Source organism: Nicotiana tabacum, chromosome 7 (genome assembly GCF_000715075.1).
Source record: "Nicotiana tabacum cultivar K326 chromosome 7, ASM71507v2, whole genome shotgun sequence".
Taxonomy (NCBI): domain Eukaryota; kingdom Viridiplantae; phylum Streptophyta; class Magnoliopsida; order Solanales; family Solanaceae; genus Nicotiana; species Nicotiana tabacum.
In genome coordinates this window covers 37,702,102-37,719,050 of record NC_134086.1, presented here as the reverse complement: position 1 = coordinate 37,719,050, position 16,949 = coordinate 37,702,102, and the positions used below count along the sequence as shown (strand labels likewise).

General features: G+C 38.0%; 1 protein-coding gene across 2 annotated transcripts; it reads right to left on the bottom strand.

The window, feature by feature from the left end:
* Positions 1 to 358: 358 nt before the first annotated feature.
* On the bottom strand, positions 359 to 6,612 carry LOC142182675 (uncharacterized). 2 transcript variants are annotated; one of them, XM_075257115.1, is made up of 2 exons: positions 2,871 to 6,612; positions 359 to 1,946 (listed from the first exon to the last, which is right to left on the bottom strand). In XM_075257115.1, the coding sequence occupies exon 1, from the start codon at positions 5,703 to 5,705 to the stop codon at positions 4,047 to 4,049; it is 1,659 nt and encodes a 552-aa protein (XP_075113216.1). In that variant the 5' UTR covers positions 5,706 to 6,612; the 3' UTR covers positions 359 to 1,946; positions 2,871 to 4,046. The 2 variants fall into 2 exon arrangements, with proteins under 2 accessions (XP_075113216.1, XP_075113217.1); XM_075257116.1 differs by having other exon boundaries at positions 359 to 1,174.
* Positions 6,613 to 16,949: the final 10,337 nt, after the last annotated feature.

Sequence of the window (16,949 nt, the reverse complement as noted above, 5' to 3'; positions counted from 1 at the left end):
AGGACAATGTCTCTTTGTCAAGGAGGGAATCTCAAATATTATCTATTTCTTATTCACCCTCTTTTAAGCTACATTAAATTTAAAAACCCAACGCAAGCGACAAATATAATTCGATATATATTCTCCTTACCAAGCATCCAATCAATGAGAGTGCTTAAGAATCACAATAGGTGCCCAGCATATAATCACTTCACAAAAGACTGGAGGATTTTATAATCAGTGAGTATTTTAGTAAAATACTTTCAACCATGCTAGATCAAAAGAATATAGAAAAAGATAATTGAGTTGATTCAAAAATATATGTAGCTTTCTAGAGCCTTAGGCAGATTGCAAGATATACTTGGAAACACACAAATACTAAGCACATAAGAACCAAGATGATCATTTTTTACCATGAAAGGATACAAGAAACATCATTAGTAATACCAGTTTCTTCCCTCATATGAGAAAATATCTTCTCATGGAGATGTATCCACCTTTTGCTGTAGATGGGGCTGAATAACTTTGCTTTCATTGCACAAATAAAATTCCAAAGTAAGTGACACAAACCATTTTTTTCTTTTGTTGTCCACCACTTTTATCCTTGTCCAAAGAAGTAGACGACTCACAGAAAAATTTGTGACTGTTGAATTCTTCAAACCAAATCTTTTGAATTTCTCCTTTGTGCATTTGGCTTGGTCAATAACACTTTCTTCATTGTCATAGAACTTGAAGAAGAATTTTAATTATCCCTCGTTCTCATCTCGAATTCGACCACCTCGCAAAATCTTATAGAATTCTTGATACAACTTTATATCAGTACTTCAAAATATAATATCGACAATACAAATTGTGCAACTTAAAAAATACAAATACATGCCTTTCAAAAATCATTTTTGGACACCTTGCAAGGTAGGTATCTCAAGGATAATCTTCTCGAGTTCAAGAATTTTCCTCACTACCCAAGTTGCATTCTTGGGTATGGACATAGTATCAATGGACTTGTTCTTGATGTAGTAGGCATGAATCCACCTAATCCAAAGGCAATTCTTCTTCTTGGTGATAGCCCATAAGTGTTTTTCCACTGCTGCTTTGTTCCAGTTGTACAGGTTGATAACATTTAGACCTCCCACTACTTGTGGCAAGAAAATCTTGTCCCAAGATACATGTGCTTCCCTAGAGATTTCTGCTTGTCCTGTCCATAAGAATGTTCTGCATGTGGCTTCAAGACTGATGACATTGCAAAGTACAGATGGAAGATTCAGCATAAAGAAACTATATAAGTTGCGGATTCCTCAGGTCCAAAAGGTGTACTGGAAAGGCCTGATCCTACAACCTCATATTCACCCTCGACACAAATTTAACTTATGGTTCTGTAAAGGGGAGATTACCTACTATTGAGAGGCTACAAAAAATTGGTATTCAACTTCCTTAAAATTGTGTTTTCTGTGGCTTGGAGGATGAACTATTTGATCATTTATTCTTAGGCTATCCATATATGAAGAATATTTGGCAAAAATTATTGAATGGCTTAGTTGTCCAAGATAGATAAAAACATGGCAAGATGAGTTGAAATGGGTGACAACCTGTGCTAGGCAAAATAAGGGAATTGGGACAATTGTCTCACCTGTTTTTGGAATGATGGTATACCTCATTTGGAGAGACAGGAACAAAATTAGATTTCAAAGTGGAAGTTCATCATCATAGAAAATATGTAGAGAAATTGCAAGCCATATATATATCAAAGGCAATACACATATCAGATGGCAGAAGCATTTGGAGGCATTGAATTGGTATCCTTAGACAAGATTAGCTCTTTATTCTATCAAATGTACTGCCTTTTGTTGTATAGTGCAAATTGTATAGGTTGAAGTTTATGTATAGGATATAGCTGAAAGTAGAACCTTGTATAGGTTATAGTTGATGAATCAGTTGTCAAACAGAATCAAAAAACTAGTCAGCAGTCCCTGCATTGTAATGATCTTTTTTGGTTAAATGAAAATGGAAATTACCGAAAAAAAATCATTTTTGGAAAGAGAAATAAAACTTCTTGGTCACATGAATAGTTTTTGAAAATTCTCAACATTAAGGGATGCTTAAAAGAATATTCTTCAATTATTTCAAATATATCAAAAATATTTAAGAACTCTGTAAGATGACCATAAAGTTATCATATAACAATAATCTCAATGAAGAAACAAAACTTCTTATTATGAAACCTTGGGCTATAAGTTTACCCTTGTTATTCACAATCTTACCATTTTTATTATGCTCATTGTTGAATCTCAATAGTAGCTCACTTGTCTTGGTAATAAAATTCTCACACTTTAATTCATTCAAATTCTTTCGGCTCGAACTCGTTATGCTTAGTACAAATATTTATTATCCAGCTTGTGCAAATGTACCCATATTGGCTTATTGCTTGTTCTCGAAATATGTTCTTCATCCTTATTCACAAAATTACCTAAAGAGATATTAGTCAAAAGAAACCGTGTAGAGATGATTTTACAATTACTATTCTGATAACAACTAGGTCGAGAATCCAAATTAGAGTAAGAATTTGAGAAGTAAATGCGGAAGCAATAACAACAAGGAATTGAACAACTAGAATTAAAGAGATGAAAATAAAGGATATGGGAAGAATTCAAGGAAAGAATTCCAAGAACTTCCAAGAACGTAAGTTCTATAGCCTTGACAAGATCAAAGTAACAACGTCTTGATTTATGGAAGAAATCAAACGCCTTTACTTAAAAAGCAAATCAAAACAATAGATTCGGATCTTGACCACTTTACGAGTAACTTGAGACAACAATTAATAACTAGTATTAATCGCCTTCTAAGAATACCACAAAGGAATCAAAGATATCATAAAAGAGAAGTAATCTTACTACCTTGAACTAAGAACTAATAAAGGTTGAAAGATAAATCTCAAAGCACAAGTAACAAAGGTTCAAAGAACTCTCAAAGTATGATATACTTAATCAATAAATGTTGTGTCTTATGAATGAGAAGAACTCCTTATTTATAGGAGTTAAAAGCACTTAAAATAATGTAGGGGGTTGCTAAAAAGTCATCTAAATTAGGTAGGGGGCTGCTAGGAGTCACAATAGCCATCAAACTTAGGTAGGTGGCTCCTAAGGGGTAACAAAAGCCATCAAAATTAAGTGGGGGGCGGCCAAATCCTTTTGGGGCAGATTTGGGCCTTAAAACTATTAGTTTGGGTCATTGGTTTGGACTCCAATTGGGCTCCTTTTGAAACACCCCCTTTTGGACCTCTTTTAAGGTCATTTTGAGCCCTATTGGTGGACTTCAAGGGCTGATTTGGTAACTCAATCTTCCTCCTCTTGGACTTCAATTTGGACTACCAAATAATTGTAAAACTTGGACAATTCATCTCCTTTGGGCTTGAGCTCTTCCTCTACAATTAAAAGCTTCTTTATTTGCCATTGAAGTCTAGCAACCTTAGTTTACAACTCTTTAGCTTGAGATCTTGTATATGGCCTTGGAGCTTCCAAAACTCTATCCTTGTCCTTGATGCTATCACCTTGCCAATTCACATCCTTTATCCTTGAGCTCTTCCTCCCAATTAATAACTTCTTCATTTGCACTTGAAGTCTAATGATCTTATTTTGTAATTCTTTAGCTTGACATCTTATTAAAGGCTATCTTTGAGATTCAAAAGCTTCATCCCTGTCCTTGAATAGAGTTGAGCTTCCTAGGATGCTATCATTCCCCTCTTCTTGAAGAAAATTCGTCCTCGAATTTCGACCTTGCAAGAAAAAGAAAACACGCACTAGTAAATGGTATCCACTAATCTGAAAAAATAGTAGGAATAAAATAAGATAGTGACAATGTGTCCATTTAACCCAATCAATCCTAATAGGTATAAATACTCCCTTATAAAGCATATGGACATCATCATCCCAATAAAATTTATGTCTACCTAGATTAATACATTAAAAACCTCTCTTAGATGCACCATGCAATGGAACTTGCAATTCGATCTTGTCAGTACGGCAGTCCATGGGTATACATGACAAAGAAATTATAAAAGAGTGACTACACATTCATATAATATAAGTACCTTTACCACATTTATCAAACAAGATACATTCATGATATAGACTACTAACTACAATTACAAATCTCATGGATTCCTCTACATGAAAGAGTATTTGATCACCAGTATTACAACAATCATGCATATCCTCTTTACTAGAAACAAATACTTTTACAAGCTTACAATGAACATGACTTGAAGAATGACTCCCCATCACATAACAAAGATCACATTCTAGCACTTTAGCACATGAAAACTCATTAGCCACTTGAATAAGATAAGAAGAAATATTTAACTCATTCGCAAGTCTCTTCTCAGAAATTTCATGCCTCTTTCCACCAAGTTGGAATAAGTAATCATCTATGTCATACACAATTTCAAAAGGAAACGAATTACTCTTACACATTAACTTAGATATTATAGTTAATGATTTGATGTGCATCAAAATATCATCATCTACAAAAATTATAAAGTCACCAATATAAGAAATAAGAGTGTAATTCATTACCTCCAAAAATACCTTAGGTGTTCTAGAAAGACCAAGAATGCAAATAAACCAATTATACATACCATACTTGGACTTATTTACCAATGGAACATCATCACCTTGTATTCTTTTATGCAATGGCTCCACCTTAGCAATGCTTTTAGGCAACTCCATGTCATAACCCTGTAAATAAGAATCGAAATAGTCAAAAGGTTTAATAACAAAGAATTTAATCAAGCTTTTGTCTTCCACCATCCAACAAGAATTGATATTGCTGAATTTATGTTGGAATCCAATTGGATCTTTTGCCACCATCTCTTGCGCCTCACCACTCCTTTCAAAAGGTATTTCATCACGCGGCTGCACAAAATCACAAGAACTAAAACAAGAAAGAGTTAATGGGTTAGGAAGTAAAGAAACTTTTTTTTTGCTTACACTCTCTTTGGCTTTTATCGCAAGACTAATGTTTTCCTCACCCTTAGCCTCTTTTCTCTCACTAAAGAGTTCTTTTCCTTCACTCAATCTCTCTTGTTTTTCTCTCTCTACCTCACAGACTTTGTTTCTCTTATTGCTTTCTCTCTTTTCTTTTTTCTCAAGATCATTGTTTACCTCACTTGACATCCCACTCTTTTTACTCAAGACAACCTCTCTTTTTTCCTCTCTTGGAATGTCAACATGCACTCCCTTACTCCTCTCATTCTTTTCTCTCTCGTATTTTTCCATATTCTCTTTAACAATCTTTTCATCTGCACAAATTTGTGAGGGAGTCAAAGGTCCAAGACTGAGTTTCTTCCCATTAACTTCAAAAGAGTATCTATTTTTTTCGATACTATATGAAGCACTTCTATAAATATTCCATGGCCTTCCCAACAAGATATGAAAACGATTCATGGGAATGACATCACACCAAATCACATCCTCATACCTTCCAATAGAGAATGGTAATAACACTCTTTTATCCTTTACTCCTTTCAACATGTAGGGATCAATATGTTCAACACAAGGCAAGTTCAATTTCTCAATCATATAAGTGCTAATTAAGTTATAGTTAAATGCTTTGTCAATTCTAAGGGTATAAATTGTAGACATCACTTTAGCTCTTGTTTGAAAAATAACTTTACCATTGTCTTCTTTCCATTCGATATATTGTAATATCGACCTTTCAAGTTGCTGAGTCATAGATCTACTCCTTTCACTGCAACTACATATTTGAGATATCTTGACATAGATTAAAGGAAATATGTATCTCTCAAATTTGGCTTCTTTGTTTTTTTTTTCAATTGTTCTCTCACACACTTTACCCTTTTTTTTCTCTCGAAATAACCTTTGAACAAAATACTTTATAGATTTATAGTTAAACCAACTCGTATGAAGTTCTTAGTAGTAAAATTCAGATTTTTGGGGAACTAATGAAAGAAAAACCAAATCCTAGAACTATTAGGCTCGGTTGAAACATGACGCGAACAAAAAGGAAAGGATTATATGTTTAGATTAGAAAGAGTAAGAAAATCTAGGATCTCCTCTTCTTGTTTCCTTTGTTAATTTTTGGTAACAAATTAGATACAAAAGAAATATCCCGGAGAGCACGCAATTCTATTTTTTGTTCTAAAAACTGATTTTCGTTTTTTTTTTAATTTTTTTCTTTCCTTTTCTTTGCTCTTAGTATTCAAGAAATCCCAAGACTTACCAAGAACGAAATCTTGATAAAATCGCTCTGATACCACTTGATAACAACTAGGTCGGAAATCCAAATTAGAGTAAGAATTTGAGAAGTAATGCGGAAACAATAACAACAAGGAATTGAACAACTAGAATTAAAGAGATGAAAATAAAGAATATGGGAAGAATTCAAGGAAAGAATTCCAAGAACTTCCAAGAACGTAAGTTCTATAGCCTTGACAAGATCAAAGTAACAACGTCTTGATTTATGGAAGAAATCAAACGCCTTTACTTAAAAAGCAAATCAAAACAATAGATTCAGATCTTGACCACTTTACGAGTAACTTGAGACAACAATTAATAACTAGTATTAATCGCCTTCTAAGAATACCACAAAGGAATCAAAGATATCATAAAAGAGAAGTAATCTTACTACCTTGAACTAAGAACTAGTAAAGGTTGAAAGATAAATCTCAAAGCACAAGTAACAAAGGTTCAAAAGAACTCTCAAAGTATGATATACTTAATCAATAAATGTAGTCTTATGAATGAGAAGAACTCCTTATTTATAAGAGTTAAAAGCACTTAAAATAATGTAGGGGGTTGCTAAAAAGTCATCTAAATTAGGTAGGGGGCTGCTAGGGGTCACAATAGCCATCAAACTTAGGTAGGTGGCTCCTAAGGGGTAACAAAAGCCATCAAAATTAAGTGGGGGGCGGCCAAATCCTTTTGGGGCAGATTTGGGCCTTAAAACTATTAGTTTGGGCCATTGGTTTGGACTCCAATTGGGTTCCTTTTGAAACACCCCCTTTTGGACCTCTTTTAAGGTCATTTTGAGCCCTATTGGTGGACTTCAAGGGCTGATTTGGTAACCCAATCTTCCTCCTCTTGGACTTTAATTTGGACTACCAAATAATTGTAAAACTTGGACAATTCATCTTCTTTGGGCTTGAGCTCTTCCTCTACAATTAAAAGCTTTTTTATTTGCCATTGAAGTCTAGCAACCTTAGTTTGCAACTCTTTAGCTTGAGATCTTGTATATGGCCTTGGAGTTTCCAAAACTCTATCCTTGTCCTTGATGCTATTACCTTGCCAATTCACATCCTTTATCCTTGAGCTCTTCCTCCCAATTAATAACTTCTTCATTTGCACTTGAAGTCTAATGATCTTGTTTTGTAATTCTTTAGCTTGGCATCTTATTAAAGGTCATCTTTGAGATTCAAAAGCTTCATCTCTGTCCTTGAATAGAGTTGAGCTTCCTAAGATGCTATCATATTCCAAATAATACAGAGTTATTAGTAGTGAAATGCTAAAAGTGATATCATAAATCTTACTGATTCCTTACCATGGTGTGGGCAAGCATTTGTAACAAAAACGATAGAAATAATCTACACTTTATTTTTCTTCCTTCTATATCTCACATAAGGGGACCTCTAATATTGATCCAGAACGTAACCCAACTAAAGCAAATAATCTTCAATAACAGAAATAAATATCTTTCCTCTTTAAGCATTTGAGTATTGCCTAAAATGTTTCATGTGTAGAAGTGGCCTCAAAGTTATATAACTTTCTTGGTCTTGAGTGAAGTATTAGTATTCTTACCAAGAAAGTAAATACTACACAATTGATTCACTTCAAAAATAATCTAAGACATGTAGGCATGAATCATGTTTGTATGATATCAATAAAATTGCATGCTTTCTTCCTAATATCTTATGCAATTGACATGGTTCATGCAAGACATATATTCAATCTATTTAAAGGCTCTAATTCATGGATAAAAATAACTCTGAATGGACTAACAATGTAATGTAGCTAGTGGACTCAAACTGTATATAGGTGAATAATATGTATATACTAGGATATACTTCACTGAACCAATAATTAAATATGCATAATCTAATGCAGCAAGAAGAACTTGAATAAACCTTTGAGATACAAATCACTTCAGCTTTAGATTATACGTCATAGTTCCTTTATCCTTTGTAGAATATATATGAACTTTGAAGTATCTTTAAGCATGTATCTTGGCTAGCCAACAAATATCATTGATCCTTCTTATGGCTGGACTTAGGAATTTCTGCAAAATAAATTAGTTTTTTTTTGGTACCCAGACCTTTTGGGATCCTTCATGGTTAGTAGCTTGTATAATTAGAGATACATGTGTCATGACCCGAGTTCTTCCTCCATCAACTGTCGTGACGACACCTAGTCTTTATGACTAGCTAAGCCTAACACTTTGCGGAAAAAGGAATTTAAAATACAAACTAGCCATCTAACAGGTAAATATAGATAAAGTGTTTAAAATGCCACTCGGCACACATAATAGTAATAGTCTCGACCAATAATAACACTCCCAAAACCCGGAATCTCATGAATCACAAGCCAAGAAAAATACAGAAGGTTTCTAACTCCAGAAATCTAATAACAAGGAAATACAGGGGAAAAGCCTATAACTGAATGGAGAATAGAGAGGGATTTCTAGGTCTACGGATACGGCAGATATACCTTGAATTCTTTGAACTACCTTGCCTCACAGATAATATGGCTGAGCAGAAGAACCCGGATCTGCACACGAAAAAAATGTGTAGGAAAGGGCATGAGTACACCACAGTGGTACCCAGTAAGTGTCAAGCCTAACCTCAGTCGAGTAGCGACGAGATCAGGTCAGGGCCCTACTGGTTATATATATAACAAGGAAAAATAATGTGAAATGAGATAGTATAATTAAATGCTAACAGTCAATAAGGATGAAATCACAGAAAGAAATAACTCAATACACAGAGATAGCAACAGAGGATCTCCCAGGATAGCATTCCGTAGTCCCCAACGTAAATATGCGGAGGATCTCCCAGGATATCATCCCGTAGTCCCAAAGTAAATATGCAGGGTGATCTCCCAGAATACCGATCCGTAGTCCCAAAGTAAATAAACAATAGTCTCAAGACGAAATATTACAATTTCTATTCAAGTTTGTATGAGGAAAATAGGAAATTTCTAATCTAAACATGCTACACAAAATCCAAGTAAGCAGTTAAAGCAGATAAGGTAGTTAAGTCACATAAGCATGATTTCCTAAGCTAAACAAGAGGCTTCATATACTAGTGTTGCTCATATAAGAGAAGACATAGATATTTACTTAACGAAAATGGGGGTTTTAAACAATTAGCACATGTATGAACTCGTCACCTCACGAACACAACATTCATATAACAACAATACCAAAATCTTAAGGGAAGTTCTCCCACACAAGGTTAGGCAAACCACTTACCTCGAACCAGCTCAAAAATCAATCTAATATCACGCTCTTGCCGCGAGTATCCAACTCCGATTGGCCCACATCTAATCAAATCAATTACATAACGTAAATAAAACTACAAGCAGCTAATTTAACTAATGAATTTGAAGCTACGACGAGAAATAAGAAAAATGCCCAAAAATCCTCATCGGCCCCATGTTTCGGAATCAGGTAAAAGTCACAAATTATGAACACTCATTCACTCACGAGTCTTACCATAACAATTTTACTCAAATCCGATATCAAAATCTTGATCAAAATCCCAACATTAGCCCTAAGAACTTTTCTCAATTTTTCCCACTTTTTCACCCCAAATCCGAAATTAGAAGATGAATTCATATTTAGATTAATAGGATATAATCAAAAAGGAGTTAGGAATCATTACCCACAAAATTCCTCCGAAAATATCTCCAAATTTTGCTTCCTACCGAGTTGACAACCCAATTTTTGAGTTATGAACTCAAACCCTCGATTTGAACATTAAATTCTGCCCAGATACGACCTTAATCGTGATCGCGGAAACTCCCTCGCGATCGCGAAGAACAACTTCACTGGCTCCCAAGTTTACACAACGTGAACACGTAACTCCTAATGCGAACGCGATGCCTACACTGCTCAGCCCTACGCGATCGCGGTTGACCTCACACGATCGCAAAGAGTAACTCTCCACTCAACTACAGCCTTGCTTCTTCTTCGCGAACGCGGCATGGCCCACGCGTTCGCAATTCACCCTTCCATCACTACTCAGCGTTCGTGTACCACTTCCCGCAAACGCAATGAACAAAACTCCAACCTACGCGATCGCGAGCCATCTCACACGTTCGCGAAGAAGGATTGTCTGCAACAGAAATATCAGCAAATCTGCCAACTTCTTTAGTCCAAAAATGACCCATTGAGCATCCGAAACACACCCGACGACCCCAGGACCTTAACCAAAAATACCAACCAATCCTAAAGCATTATGCAGACTCAGTCGAACCCTCAAATCACATCAAACTATGCTAAAATCACGAATCACCCTCCAATCCAAGCCTAATGAACTTCAAATCTCAAGAATTCTACAATCGATGCCAAAACCAACCAAACCATGTCCGATTGACCCTAAATTTTGCATACAAATCACATTCAACACTACAGAACTATTCCAACTTTCAGAATCGGATTCCGACCCCGATATCAAAATCTCACTATCGATCCGAAAACATCAAAAATTTAACCTTCGGCATTTCAAGCCTAAATAAGCTACAGACCTCCAAAACACAATCCAAACACGCCCGTAAGCCCGAAATCACCCAATGGAGCTAACGGAATTGATGGAATTCCATTCCGAGGCCATCTTCATATCGTTCCGACTACCGTCAAAATTCTAAAGCTTAAACTCTCATTTGGGAACTAAGTGTCCCAAAACACTCGGAAACTCAAAACGAATCTTCCCGGCAAATCACAATAGCAGAAATAAACACGGGAAAATTAGTTAATAGGGGATCAGGGCATTAATTCTCAAAATTACCGGCCAGGTCGTTACATCCTGCCCCCTCTTAAAACATTCATTCGTCCTCGAACGAGCATAGAGACATACATGAAGTGGCGAAAAGATGAGGGTAACAGCTGCACATATCCTGCTCAGTCTCCCAAGTCGCTGCCTCGACCAACTGACCCCGCCACCGAACCTTTACTGATGCAATATTCTTTGACCTTAGCTTTCGAACCTGCCTGTCCAATATAGCCAATAGCTCCTCAATATATGATAGATCCTTGTCCAACTAGACTGAGTTGAAACCCAACACATACGATAGATCACCGTGATATCTCCAGAGTATCGAAACATGAAATACCGGATGAACTCCTGCCGAGCTGGGAGGTAAGGCCTCATAAGCAACCTCTCCAACACGCGCGCAACACCTCGAAGGGGCCAATAAACCTTGGGCTCAACTTGTCCAAATTCCCAAATCTCATAACGCCCTTCATAGGTGAAACCCGAAGCAAATCCCGCTCTCTAACCATAAATGAAACATCGTGAACCTTCGGTCTGCATTACTCTTCTGCCTGGACTGGGCTGTGCGGTGCTATCTTGAATCACCTTAACCTTCTCCAAAACATCCTGAACCAAGTTTATGCCCAATAATCTAGTCTCGCCCGGCTAGAACCAACCCACCGGAGATCTACACGGCCTTTCATACAGAGCCTCATATGGTGCCATCTGAATGCTGGACTAATAACTGTTGTTGTAGGCAAACTCCGCAAGTGGCAAGAACTGATCCCAAGAACCTTCAAACTCCATCACACATGCACGGAGCATATCCTCAAGAATCTGAATAGTGCACTCGGACTATCCGCCCGTCTGAGGGTGAAATGCTGCGCTCAATTCCACCCGAGTACCCAACTCATGTTGTATGGCCCTCCAAAACCATGATGTGAATTGAGTACCTCTATCTGAAGTGATGGAAACTGGAATACCATGCAGATGAACAATCTCCCGGATATAAATCTCCGCCAACCGCTCCGAAGAATAGGTGGTACACATAGGAATGAAGTGTGCGGACTTGGTCAGGCGATCCACAATCACCCAAATGGCATCGAACTTCCTCAAAGTCCATGGCGATCCGCTCCCACTTCCACTTCAGAATCTCTATCTGCTGAAGCAAGCCACCCGGTCTCTGGTGTTCATACTTCACCTGTTGACAATTGAGGCACCGAGCTACAAACCCAACTATATCTTTCTTCATCCGCCTCCACCAATAGTGCTGCCTCAAATCCTGGTACATCTTCATGGCACCTGGATGGATGGAATACCGCGAACTGTGGGCCTCCTCTAGAATCAACTCCCGAAGCCTACCAACATTGGGTACACATATCTGACCTTGCATCCTCAATACCCCGTCATCACCAATGGTCACATCTCTAGCATCACCACACAAAACCTTGTCCTTGAGGACAAGCCAATGTGGGTCATCATATTGAAGCTCTCTAATGCGATCAAACAAGGAAGACCGAGAAAACCATACAAGCTAGGACCCGACTAGGCTCCGAAATACCCAACCTCACAAACTGGCTGGCAAGGGCCGGAACATCCATCACCATGGGCCTCTTTGCTGCTGGTAGATAAGCCAAACTCTCTGCCCAGCGACTCAAAGCATCGGTCACCACATTGGCCTTTCCCGGATGGTACAATATAGTGATGTCATAATCCTTAAGAAGCTCTAACCACCTCCTCTGAAGCAAATTAAGGTCCTTCTGCTTGAACAGATGCTACAAACTCTGGTGATCAGTGTAGATCTCACAAGGAACACCGTACATGTCACACCCCGAACCTGAGCCTGGACGTAACACGACACTCGGTGCCTGACTACATGTGACCGAGCGAACCAACTGGCTAGCTGAATCAACATGTGGTATCATAACATACTGAATTTGGAAGATAAACTAACACATGTTGATATACTGAAAGTCAAAAATGCTAATACAATTCTGAAACATATTTGCAGCCAACATGGCTTAACATGAAAAGTCTGAGACTCTGCCTAACTGTTACTCTAGTCTATGAAGCCTCTATTTGAGTACTGGAAACACTGACTGTATGTGAATACTTAAGACTGTAGCAATGATAATGCCCTGAAAGAACTGGGGATCACCAAATAGCTGGTACGAGAATCCTAGCGCTCTGAATCATTAACCTGTAAATCATTACCTGCATCGCAAGATGCAGGCCCCGAGCAAAAGAGACGTTAGTACATTTGAATTGTACTGGTATGTAAAATAGCTGAACAAAAGAACTGTCAACATTGAAACTGAAACTGAACTGCTAGCTGATAAATTGATAACTGAACAAGGAAGTAAGGATGTGAATACTCCCTCTTCTGAATGATGAACAACCTGTTTATCTGAACATTAAACTGCGGCCTCAGGCCCAATATGTATATATACAAACTGCGGCCTCGAGCCCAAGTATACGTATACATAACTGCGACCTCAGGTCCAAAATGCATAAAGCATAAACTGCGGCCTCAGGTCCAAAGATGCATAAAGCATAAACTGTGGCCTCAGGCCCAAAGATGCATAAAGCATAAATTGTGGCCTCAGGCCCAAAGATGCATAAAGCATAAACTGCGGCCTCAGGCCCAAATACAAGTGTTCAACATTCAGGGATTTAAAATCAAGAACTGAGAATCATACTGCAATATATGAGAGTGAAATACTGAATCACATTGAGTTACATGATACTGGAATACCGCATCACACTGAGTTACATAATACTGGAATACTGAATAGGACTAGACTGAGACATGTATTCTTGAACTGACTGTGAACACTGAAACTTCAACTGTTTATGGCATACTGAGTAATCTATACTAAGACTTGGGGGCATCAAACCCAAGTCTATATTAAATACACACTGAGCTCACAACGTTCAGAATGAAAGTCATGAACGAGTTATGAAGCTAAAGAATAGAAGTTCTACAACGATTCAAGGAACTAGGCTTAACTATATTTCTGAGGCAATTGATACGTCATAAAAGAAACGTAATGTAGGGAGAATCATTAACATTTCCCCAAACATAGAGAGTTAGCCTCACATACCTCAATTTGCCCCTTAGTGATACTACAATGATCCACACTACTAAGAACCTTCAATCTACAACAACAACATCCAATGGAACCCAATATTAGTAATAAATTCCATAACTTATGCCATTTAGGCATATTATCAAACACCTCGTAGGCATAGATATTTACACCTCATAACTATAGTGTTGGTTCATCCAACTATCACCATTAACCAACAATTCATTCCACCATCATTCCTAACAAATTTATAACTTCCAACAACATATGTATGACCATCCATTCACACCCAACCAACAAATCCTATCAAATAATCACCTTTAAATCCCTACCATGGTCATGCATTTAAATTGGGAATTTATGACTTCCAATCACCATACCATAAGTTGTAATACTTGATTCATACTCATAATTCCATAATAACACCATATATGTAAGTCTAAGGGTGTAGGATTACCTCTTGTAGACCAAATCTTGAAAGACAACTTTTGGGGTGTTCTTGAGATTTTGAAGAAATCCTATGAAACTCAATCAAAATCATGTTGTAACTAGTGATTGAGAAGTGAAATCACCATGGTAACACACTTAAAAACTCACCTTAGGTGTGCAATTGGATGCCTTGGTCGAGTTGGGGGTGTAGAGGAAGCCCTAAGCTTGAGAAATGACTCAATTTCTCTTATTTCCGGTCTTTAATATATTTAAAACCTTCCAGACGCGCGAGCTCATGCGCTTGTTCGCGCACTGGAGGCAGAATACTCAGCAAAAACGCGCTTGTTCGCGCGAGACTTCGCGCTCTTGTTCGCGCTAGTGACACCTACACAGTAAAATGGTCATAACTTTCTGTATACACCTCCAAATGACAAATGGTTTGTTGCGTTGGAAACTAGACTCAAAGGGCTTTAATTTGATAGGTTGTGCATCAGACAACTCATTGTATCCAGGTAGATATGCTCGCTCAAAGTGAGGTCTTGTGCATACTCATTTGCAAATTTTCAGCTATAATGAAAATTTTCAACTTGGCTTGGACTTAAGCCTCTCCTTAGACCCCAAATTACCTATAATATGCCTCGTACACTTATTATCATAACCACTCAATTACCATCACGCTAATACTCGTTTAATGCATCCACAACCGATTCAAATTACGGGGTGTTACAGTTTCTTGACCAAAAAATTAATCGAGCAAAAAGGAAAGACTCAGGTGATGTTTAAACATGCTAAAAATCAAAGTAATTGCTAAATTCAGAAAGAAATCATTTTTTGCAAAAAGCATCAATATCGCCCCAAGGCCAATCCTCAAAGCATCACAATAGATAGTATAAGACCCCGAACCCGTAGGCAATATCAATACTGGGGTAGTAGTTAAAGCTGTCTTAAGCTTCTGAAAGCTCTCCTCATACTCTTCCGCCCACCTGAACGGAGCACCCTTCTGGGTCAACCTGGTCATAGGTGCTGCAATAGATGAAAATTCCTCAACAAATCGACGGTAATTACCTGTCAAGCCAAGAAAACTATGGATCTCTGTAGCTGAGGATGGTCTGGGCCAACTCTGCTCTACTACCACCTTCTTCGGATCCACCTTCATCCCTTCACTCGATACCACGTGACCCAAGAATGCCACGGAATCCAACCAGAACTCACATTTCAAGAACTTTGCATAAAATTTCTTTTTTATCAAAGTTTGAAGCACTGTCCTCAGGTGCTGTTCATGATCCTACCGACTCCGGGAGTATACCAGAATGTCATCAATAAAGACAATGACGAATGAGTCAAGATATCGTCGGAATACACTGAGCATCAAATGCATAAATGTTGTTGGGGCATTTGTCAGACTAAATGATATAACAAGGAACTCATAATGACCTCACCGAGTCCTGAAAGCAGTCTTTGGTATATTTGGCTCCCGAATCTTCAAATGATGATAACCTGAATGAAAGTCAATCTTAGAAAATACTCGAGTACCCTACAACTGGTCAAACAGATCATCAATATGAGGCAAAGGATACAAGTTCTTCACTGTAACTTTGTTCAACAGGCAATAATCGATGCACATACGCATAGAACCATGCTTTTTCTTTACCAACAAGACAGGAGCAGCCCAAGACGACACACTTGGCCAAATAAAGCCCGTATCAAGCAATTCCTACAACTACTCCTTCAAATCCTTTAACTCAAGAGGAGCCATACAATAAAGAGGAATAGAAATGGGTTGAGTGCCCTGCAACAAATCAATGTCGAAATCAATATCTCTGTCGGGTGGCATACCCGGAAGATCAGCTTGAAACACATCAGGAAAATCCCTCACTATTGGGACTGAATCAACTATACGAGTATCAATACTGACATAAGCTAAAGTACACGTCACGCCCCTTCTCAACCTTCGTTGAGCTTTAAGAAATGAAATAACTCTACTTGTAGTGTGATCTAAAGTACCCCTCCACTCTACTCGCGGTACACCTGGCATAACCAGGGTCACGATTTTGGGGTGACAATCAAGAATAGCATAATGGGACGATAACCAGTCCATGCCCAAGATAACATCAAATCTACCATGTTGAGCAATAATAAATCGGCTCTGGTCTCAAAACCACTAAGAGTAATCACACACAATCGATAAACGCACTCTACAACAAGAGAATCTCCCACATGAGTAGAAACATAAATAGGGGAACTCAAACAATCCCGAGATACGCCCAAATGCGGGGCAAAATAAGAGGACACATAAGAATAAGTGGAGCCTGGATCGAATAGAACCGATGCATCTCTGACATACCAGAACAATACCTCTGATGATAGAATCAGAGGTAACAGCCTCAGTAGGGGCAGGTAGGGCATAGTATTTGGCCTGACCTCCCCCTCTAGGACGACCGCCACCTCCCCGACCTCCACCTCGGGCTAGCTGA